The sequence below is a fragment of the Arachis hypogaea genome, chromosome 3 (genome assembly GCF_003086295.3).
Source record: "Arachis hypogaea cultivar Tifrunner chromosome 3, arahy.Tifrunner.gnm2.J5K5, whole genome shotgun sequence".
In the NCBI taxonomy this organism is placed as follows: Eukaryota; Viridiplantae; Streptophyta; class Magnoliopsida; order Fabales; family Fabaceae; genus Arachis; species Arachis hypogaea.
In genome coordinates, this window is record NC_092038.1 from 65,251,896 (window position 1) to 65,261,845 (window position 9,950).

Sequence of the window (9,950 nt, forward strand, 5' to 3'; positions counted from 1 at the left end):
GCCGTGTTCCAGGTATCGGAAGATGGGATCTATCCAAGAGGGGGGCTTGAGGTCCGGGTTGCACATAGGATGACTGCTGGTTCTATTGCCAGCCCTTGGATTAGAGATATGTTTCCTGTTCCAGGTTTGGTGCTTGCTAGCTTGGAGAGAAGATATGCTCAGGCATTCCTTTCCCTAGGGACATGCTGGACTACGACTTCCTCGAAGCTCTTGCATAATTCTTTTACTCTTTCTAGATACTTTTGTAGTAGTGTGTCCCTGGCTTGGTAGTTGCCATTAATTTGGGATGTGATGATCTGGGAGTCACTACTAACTTTTATTCTCGGTGCTCTGACTTCCTTAGCTAGGATTTGCCCTCTTATTAGTGCCTTGTATTCTGCTTGGTTATTTGAGATTGGGAAATCGAACCTAATTGACTACTCGTAAGCTACCCTTGCCGAGCTCTTGAGGATGATCCCAGCTCCTCCGAACGTTTAGTTGGATGCTCCGTCAACGTGGAGCTTCCACCGTGTGCTTGGTATCTCGGGCGCTTCTCCTGTGACTTCTACCAAGAAATCTGCCATTTCCTGGGCTTTGATTGCCTGTCTGGGCTTGTACTACAAGTCATATTGGGACAGTTCTACTGCCCACGCCATCATTCTCCCCGCGAGGTCGGGTTTTTGGAGGACTTGCCGAATCACATGGTCAGTTCTTAGGATGATCTTATGCCATTGGAAGTATTGTTTGAGCCTTCTCAACGAGGTTAACAGGGCATAGGCCAATTTTTCCAGCTTGGTATATTTTAATTCTGCTCTTTGGAGCACTTTGCTGATGAAGTATACTGGACGCTGAGTCTTGTCTTCTTCTCGGACAAGGACTACCACTATGGCTTGTGTGGTCACTGCTAGGTATAGGTAGAGGGGTTCTCCTTCTTTGGGCTTGCTGAGCACGGGTGGTTCTGAGAGCACTTTTTTGAAATGGCTGAACGCTTCTTCGCATGTCAGGGTCCATTCGAAGATGATTCCTTTCTTCATTAGGTTAAAAAATGGGAGGGTCTTCTCAGCCGAGGCTCCGAGAAACTGAGATAGAGCTTTTAGCTTCCCGGTTAGTCACTGTACGTCTTTGATGCACCCTGGGCTTGTCATTTTGAGGATAGCTTCGCACTGGTCTGGGTTAGCCTCTACCCCCCTTTGCGTTATCATGAAGCTTAGAAATTTTTCGGCCTCCATGGCAAACACACACTTGAGTGGGTTGAGCCTCATGTTAAATTTCCTTAGTGCTTTGAAGACAGTTTGGAGGTCGTCCATCGGGCTGCTTGGTTTTGCCATTTTTACTAGGACGTCGTCGACGTAGACCTCTACCGTCTTGCCGATGAAGTCATGGGAAATCTTGCTCATCAGTCTTTGGTAGGTGGCCCCTGCGTTCTTTAATCCAAATGGCATTACTTTGTAGCAATAAGTGCCTCCTGGTGTTATAAATGCTATCTTCTCTTGATCAGGTTGGTGCATCGGGATCTGATTATAGCCAGAGTATGCATCCATGAAGCTGAGGAAGCGATATCCTGCTGCCGAGTCTACCAAGGCGTCGATGTTGGGGAGGGGAAAAGAGTCTTTGGGACATGCCTTGTTCAAGTCAGGGTAGTCGACACACATTCTCCAATTTTCACTAGCTTTCTTGACTGGGATGACGTTGGATAGCCATGTCGAGTATTCGAGTTCTCTGATGAACCCTGTTTCAAGTAGCCCGGCTGTTTATTTGGTGACCTCATTGGCCTTTTCTTGGGACATTTTCCTTCGCCGTTGTGCTACTGATTTTGCGTCTAGTTTAACGGCTAGTCGGTGGGATATAACATTGGGATCCAAGAAGGCATGTCTGACGGCGTCCATGCAAAGAGTTCGCCATTTGCCCTTATAACTTCCACAATGGGGCCTTTGAGTTCATGGGGCAAATTTTTGTTTACGAAGGTGAACTGTTCTGCCGACTTCCCTATCTAGAACTTCTCCATGTCCCCTTCTGGCTCTAGTCTTGGCTTGTCTTCCACCCTCACATCTAGATCGGCCAAGAACACACCGGCCGCCCTCTTGGATTCCTTCCTTAGGGAGAGACTGGCATTGTCGCATGCGACCGCCGCTTCCAAATCTCCCCTAACGGAGCCAACCGTTCGTCTGTCTGTCATGAACTTCATTGTTCAAAATCTGGTGCATATCACAGCTGAACAATCGTTGATGGTTTTTCTTCCTAAAATGATGTTGTAGGCCATGGAATCTCTGAGGACTATAAAGTCCGCCATTACCGACCTCCTAGCGTCACCAGCTCCAAGGCAGATTGGGAGTGAGATCGTCCCGTCAAACATTATGTAGTTGTCGCCTAGCCCTATAACACCATGTTGGTGAGTCTTAAGGTCGGACTCCCTAAGTCCCATGGTGTCAAACACGTTCCTGAATAGGATGTTGGAGTTAGCTCCAGTATTGACGAGAATTTGCCTGACCAACCCGGTCCTAACCATTGGCGTGATCACCATGGGAGGGCTCTCAGGAAGGTCATGAAACCACTGGTCTTCTGGGCCGAAGAATATCATGGGAGGTCCTCCATTTGGGGTGGCGGGACCTCCCGTTCGAAATAGAGAGGATCCGGGTATCCTTCTTTGCTGCTGACTTAGACTTGAGGGGGTATCGCGTCCGATTACGATGTTAACCACAAAGGTCAGAGGGTTGTTAGTGGCCCCTGCGGGTTCTTGTCTCGCTTTGACGATCCTGTTTCGATCTTCTTCTGAGCGCTCCCGTTCTCGTCTTCTTGGCTCTCGGATAAGTCGGGAGAACTCGTTCAACTTTCCTTCCCAGATGGCCTGTTCTAAGGCGTCTTTGAGGTCGAAACAGTCTTAGGTCTTGTGCCCAAAATCCTTGTGATAGTCGCAGTAGAGGCTTTTGTTGCCTCCCATTCTTTCTTTCAATGGCCTGGGTCTGGATAAGATTCCCTTGTCCACAATTTGCTGGTAAACTTCCACTATGGGCGCCGTGAGTGGCATGTAGTTTGTGAACCTTCCCACCCGTGGAGGTTGTTTGTGCTGTTTGGCTGGGGTTCCGTCCCTTGGGGCCTCCATGTATCTATCCACCTGGGTGACCTGCCGAGCTGAAGGGTTAGGGAGCTGCCGCTTATTGGCTGCTACAACCTGACTGACTTCCTCATCATTGATGTATTCTTTGGCCACACTTTGAATTTCTTGCATAGTCCACACAGGTTAGTTGTGAGGTGCTTCCTAATGTCCTCGTTTAGCAGGCCGTTTGTTAGGCAAAGACTAGTGACCGAGTCTGTGAGGCCGTCAATTTCCAAACATCTGTCGTTGAACCTGTCCAAAAACTTTCTGGTCGGTTCCCTGGGTTTCTGGGTGACCCCTAGAAAGTTAATCGGGTGTTTTGCCTTGGCTATGCATGTCGTGAACTGAGCCAGAAAGCTTTGGGAGATGTCCGCAAAGGTCGTAATGGACCCTTATGGGAGGGCGTTGAACCATCGAATCACTGGGCCGGCTAGTGTCACAGGGAATGCTCGGCATCGAATCGCTGGGTTCTTGTCTCGCTTTGACGATCCTGTTTCGATCTTCTTCTGAGCGCTCCCGTTCTCGTCTTCTTGGCTCTCGGATAAGTCGGGAGAACTCGTTCAACTTTCCTTCCCGGATGGCCTGTTCTAAGGTGTCTTTGAGGTCGAAATAGTCTTAGGTCTTGTGCCCAAAATCCTTGTGATAGTTGCAGTAGAGGCTTTTGTTGCCTCCCATTCTTTCTTTCAATGGCCTAGGTCTGGATAAGATTCCCTTGTCCACAATTTGCTGGTAAACTTCCACTATGGGCACCGTGAGTGGCGTGTAGTTTGTGAACCTTCCCACCCGTGGAGGTTGTTTGTGCTGTTTGGCTGGGGTTCCGTCCCTTAGGGCCTCCATGTATCTATCCACCTGGGTGACCTGCCGAGCTGAAGGGTTAGGGAGCTGCCGCTTATTGGCTGCTACAACCTGACTGACTTCCTCATCATTCATGTATTCTTTGGCCACACTTTGAATTTCTTGCATAGTCCACACATGCTTAGTTGTGAGGTGCTTCCTAAAGTCCTCGTTTAGCAGGTCGTTTGTTAGGCAAAGACTAGTGACCGAGTCTGTGAGGCCGTCAATTTCCAAACATTTGTCGTTGAACCTGTCCAAAAACTTTCTGGTCGGTTCCCTGGGTTTCTGGGTGACCCCTAGAAAGTTAATCGGGTGTTTTGCCTTGGCTATGCGTGTCGTGAACCGAGCCAAAAAGCTTTGGGAGATGTCCACAAAGGTCGTAATGGACCCTTATGGGTGTGCGTTGAACCATCGAATCGATGGGCCGGCCAGTGTCACAGGGAATGCTCGGCATCTGACTGCATCGCTAACTCCTTCCAAGTTCATTCTTACTTCAAAAGCTGTTAGGTGCTCATGTGGATCCTTGGTCCCCTCGTACCTCATGTCCGTTGGCTTGTCGAAATTCTTCGAAAGCCAGACCTTGAGGATTGAGGGGTGGAAGGGGGTGGTCCCCATGATTATGGGTTCTTGTTGTTTCTTGGCTTTCCCACTTTGGGATTCCCCGCGGCCCTCGGACCTGCCTTGGTGAGGTTGAGAGGTCGCCTGTGTGTGTGCCTCGTTGCGCTTTGTTGGACTCCTTTCTCGGCTCTCTAGTCTTCGGGAAGGAGATCGGGTGAGGGTGTGAGATTGGCTGGCATCATCGCGGGAGTGGCTAACGTCTCTGTGGGATCGGCTCCTCGCTGCCAGCTCTCGTTCTAGGTTTTGTACTCTGTGTCTGAGTTCCTGCATGATCTTAGCGCTATCGGCTCCTGTCCCCCTGAAGGGACGCCTTTCGGGGTTTTTGGTGTAAATCTGTTGGTTAGGCTGAACGGAAGAATGTGTGTGTTTGGCAGTACGAGCTGTCGAACTCGCCCTAGTTAGGCAAGCCCCTCCTCCTTCGCGAAGCTCCTTCGATGTGGGAAGTCACTCCATATCTACAAGGTCCCCATAGACGGTGCTAATGTTCGTTACCTGATGATCTCGGGTACTCGATGGGTCGGGTGGTGATGAGTAGAGGAGCCGGTGAGACCTTGAGCTGACGTGGAGTGAAGACAAAGTTGCGAGCTGGTGATGCCAGAGGCGGTGTGAAGCATGGGGGTGGCCACCTGCAAGGACACTCCGACGATCAAGTCAGTGTCCGTACGATGTGGTAGCTGAATTAGGTAAGAATTTTACGTACCTTGGGGGGAGAGTTGACCTCTCCCCTTTTATACTGTGTGGGGCGGGCCCTGAGAATGACCTAGCCCATTGCGCAAGAAGCTTCCATGAGTTGTCGTAATCCACATGGGAAGTGCAGGTCGTTCCAGACCCGGGGTCGGGGCTTCGGGTCATGATCCGAAGTTACTAGCCCGACCGGTGTCCTGGGCCGTACGGATCGTAAGTCGGGTATGCCCTGGGTCGGGCGTTCTAGGACCTGACCCGTCGGACCTCTCTTTTGTAAGGGGTGCCTTGGGATTGGGTTAGGGGTAGTGCCCCGACCCAACGGCTAGTGGGCTGGACTCGGCGGTCCATAACAGAATATGATATTATAATTAATGTCATTAACAAATGGGGATGATAAGAATATGATAAGTGGATTGATAGAAAAGTGAGATAAAAAATAAAAATGTTGTTAAGTTATATAAATGAAGTAAATTTTTAAAAGTTTCGGCTAATTATGACTGAAATTTTTTTGTTACCAAACTTTTTCCTAATTAAATATGTGTAAAAATACATTATACTAAAATACATCAAAATTAAATTCATATTTATATCCCCTCAAAACTTACAGACCAAGGGTATAGATGCTTAGATTAATTTATGTAGTAAGCATTTTTTTAAGGAAAGGATGAGACAGCTTGCAGTTCGCAATAAATTATCAATATTAGGAAAAAGTCCAAGTTTTCTTAAAGGTTTAGGGTATAAGAAAAGGCCCAATGTTTTGTTATTTCTAATTTTCTGTTTTGGCCAGAAACCATACCGATTTAATTAAATTGACACAATTAATTAAGCAAAATCATGCTAGACAATTACCCATATACAAAATTTACGTAACCTAACGCATAGTGAAAGAGACACCATTCACGGAGAATACCAGCTCCATGCTTAAAGCCTTTTTACACATGAACCTGCAAAATTAAGAAACCATTTCAAATCAACAAGGTCAAATTGAAATGGAAATGCAATAATTATTCACCTGTACTCACTACCAAGGGAGACAAGAGTGTATGATTTTGCAATAATATTTATCAAGATAATAGTATAATACTGTAACCTTTTATTAATGAAGATTAATCAGTTAAATTATATTGCAATAAGTAACAACTTCCAAGTTGCAAGTGATGCACAGTACCAACCAAATTGGTTACCATGGCCATACAACCACTAGAACCAATAGAATTAGGAAATACATTTTGTCATTTACATAGTCAAGGTGTGACTGAAAAGCCTCCCCAATGTAATCAGCTTATTATGTCATTTTTCTTCCTGTCTTGAATGATTAAAAATAGGTATGCTTGTCTTTTAGGAAAATATGCACAGTGTTACCACCTTTGACAAATTGTAACAAGCACAGAAATTTTCTGTCACGATTGCGAGTATAAGGACAGGTGCAAGGTTTGACTAATCAAAAAGAAAAAAGGATGCTTCTATATAACAAATCAAAAGCATTTCACAGATATCCTGAACTTTTATTTTCGTATATTGGATTTTAAGTGGTAAAATTTTTAAAGATAATCTAAACTAGGTACACTACGTTGTTATGAGTGTTTATAAAACGTCAATAACGTTTTGTCTTTTGATAATTAAAAAAATATTTTTTTACAAAACATCAGTGACGTTTTTTAGGGTTAAGTACTTTTTTCGTCTTTAAGATGTTGGATCAATATTAAAATCGTCTCCAATTTTTTTTATTAAAATCATTTTCAACGATATAAAACGTTCTAAAATCGCCCTTTTGTCTATAAACAATATTTTTTGAATGATTTTACCCTTAAACAAAAATAAAAAATCCCTTCCCCTCAGCACTAACTCTCAACCCCTTTGATCATCATCATTGTGAGGAACCAGATGGGCCTACTTGCAAAGAAGATAAATGGTTCAATTACATCAAACCCCCATTATTCATCATTTGATAACTACCATAATAATCTCCCACTTGATGATGGTGATGATAAATACTTGTAGAAGAAGAAGAACAAGAACTAGAAAGAAATAACAATCTATGGCCCCCCAAAATTAGAAGGCTCTGGAGTAGAGTTGTTGTTGTTGTTGAAAAACAAACTCTTAAAAGAATTAGTAGTAGTAGTCTCTATTCAGAAAAGTCTCTGAGTAGTGTAACCGTCTCCAAATTCTTGATTTTTATGATCTGCATTATTTGATTTGAAGATCCACTTGACATTATTATTATTATTATTATTATTATTATTATTATTATTATTATTATTATTATTATTATTATTATTATTATTATTATCGGAAGGTATGGTGGTCATCAAGTCTTTCCCTTTGAAAAATTTGGAACAAGAAGAGGAGGAAGTGGAAGAGTCCAAATTCTAGAATCTGGGTTTTCTGACGGTTGCCATCCAGAAAGAGGAAGGGTCATGGAGAAGATGAGAGAATAGGGTTTGTGGCGGTTGGAAGCAGGGTTGAGGGAAGTGAAGAGAGGGAAGCTTATCGTATCAAGTTTTATAGCATCAAGAAGCCAATTGATGACTTTGCTTGGTTGAGAGAGTCCCAATTTTCTTGCAAATCGTACAATTGAATGCCGGTGGGGACTGAGAACCTGATCCGACGGTCACGAAGTCCTTTTATGATGCAAACCTTACTGTTCCTCTTTTCCCCTAAATAATGAGGGAGAGTAGAAGTCTGAAAGAGAGAAAGAAAGAGGTTCGGTGATGATGATGATAATGAAAGGAGTTGTGTTAGTGGTGAGGGAAAGGATTTTTTATTTTTGTTTCAAGGCAAAATCGTCTGAAAAATATTGTTTATGGACAAAAGATGATTTTATAATGTTTTGTAATGTTGAGGATGATTTTAATAAGAAAAAAAAGTCAGAGACGATTTTGATATTGACCCAAGACTTTAGAGACGAAAAAAGTACTTAACCCTATTTTGTACTACCATCATAACAATGTAAAAGATCAAAATGATCAAATATTATAATTTCACCCTAAAATTATTCATATCTAAAAATTTTAATCCAAACGGCATCAGTTAACTGCCAAGGTATTTTATTTGACAAGTGAGTTGAATTAATAAAAGGAAAAGTCTAGGGGGTCAGCACTTTTATTGAAATCTGGCCAGCACTTAATCATCAAAAGGAAAATGAGTAATCCTATAACGTTAGATGTCATCTCATACCATTAAAAATATTAATAATGACTAATTAATGGCTATATATCACAAATTCTGCTGGCCCTAGCATTCCTCTTAATAAAATTGATACTCAAACAAAGATGCATAAATGGAAAAAACCGATGAAAGGAACAACCCAACTTTAATTCATACTTAAATTGTTGTTTGAAATTGATTCCCCAGTAATGGCGCCAAAAACTTGGTGCTCAATACCATGGTCTAAACATAATTTCACAACTTCGCTCAACTAACCAGCAAGTGCACTGGGTCGTCCAAGTAATAAACCTTACATGAGTAAGGGTCGATCCCACGGAGATTGTTGGTATGAAGCAAGCTATGGTCATCTTGTAAATCTCAGTCAGGCGAATAATAAATGGTTATGGAGTTTTCGAATAATAATAATAAATAAACAGAAAATAAAGATAAAAATACTTATGTAGATCATCGATGGGAATTTCAGATAGGCGTATGAAGATGCTGTGCTCCTTCTGAATCTCTGGTTTCCTACTGCCTTCATCCAATCCTTCTTACCCATTTCCATGGCAAGCTGTATGTAGGGCATCACCGTTGTCAATGGCTACATCCCATCCTCTTAGTGAAAAAGGTCCAAATGCTCTGTCACAGCACGGCTAATCATCTGTCGGTTCTCGATCATATCGGAATAGAATCCCTTGATTCTTTTGCATTTGTCATCACGCCCAACAATCGCGAGTTTGAAGCTCGTCACAGTCATTCAATCCCGGAATCCTACTCGGAATACCACAGACAAGGTTTAAACTTTCTGTATTCTCATGAATGCCGCCATCAATTCTAGCTTATACCACGAAGACTCTGATCTCATGGAATGGAAGGCTCGGTTGTCAGGCGAGGGCAACCATGCGTCGTACATCAGAAATCCAAGAGATACACACTCTAGCTTTCGCTTGTAGAACGGAAGTGGTTGTCAGGCACGCGTTCATAGGGACGGATGATGATGAGTGTCACGGATCATCACATCCATCAGGTTGAAGTACGAGTAGTATCTTAGAACAGAAATAAGATTGAAATTGAATAAAAGATAGTAGTAATTGCATTAAAACTTCGAGGTACAGCAGAGCTCCACACCCTTAATCTATGGTGTGTAGAAACTCCACCGTTGAAAATACATAAGTGATGAAGGTTCAGGCATGGCCGAATGGCCAGCCCCCAAAACGTGATCACAGGATAAAAAAATACAATTCAGGATCTAGGATCGGTCAAAAGACACTACTGTCAAAAGACACTGAATACAATAGTAAAATGTCCTATTTATACTAGACTAGCTACTAGGGTTTACAAAAGTAAGTAATTGATGCAGAAATCCACTTTTGGGGCCCACTTGGTGTGTGCTTGGGCTGAGCTTGAGCTTTACACGTGTTGAGGCTTCTTTTGGAGTTGAACGCCAAGTTGTAACGTGTTTTCGGCGTTCAACTCTGGTTCGTGACGTGTTTCTGGCGTTTGACTCCATAATGCAACATGGAACTGGCGTTGAGCGCCAGTTTGCATCATCTAATCCCGAATAAAGTATGAACTATTATATATTGCTGGAGAG

The 9,950-nt window shown here is 43.5% G+C and overlaps 1 protein-coding gene across 1 annotated transcript; it reads right to left on the bottom strand.

Moving 5' to 3' along the window:
• Positions 1-3,688: 3,688 nt before the first annotated feature.
• LOC112779024 (uncharacterized) lies at positions 3,689-4,795 on the bottom strand. The gene is made up of 2 exons (XM_025823290.1): positions 4,317-4,795; positions 3,689-4,262 (listed from the first exon to the last, which is right to left on the bottom strand). The coding sequence occupies exons 1-2, from the start codon at positions 4,793-4,795 to the stop codon at positions 3,689-3,691; spliced, it is 1,053 nt and encodes a 350-aa protein (XP_025679075.1).
• Positions 4,796-9,950: the final 5,155 nt, after the last annotated feature.

Bases quoted from the DNA above. Each gene is read 5' to 3' on its own strand.
- LOC112779024 (XM_025823290.1), bottom strand. From the start codon at position 4,795: ATGCAGGAACTCAGACACAGAGTACAAAACCTAGAACGAGAGCTGGCA. The intron at 4,263-4,316 runs GTTCAACGCACA...CATCTCCCAAAG, and splicing joins GCCGGCCCATCGATTCGATG to CTTTTTGGCTCGGTTCACGA.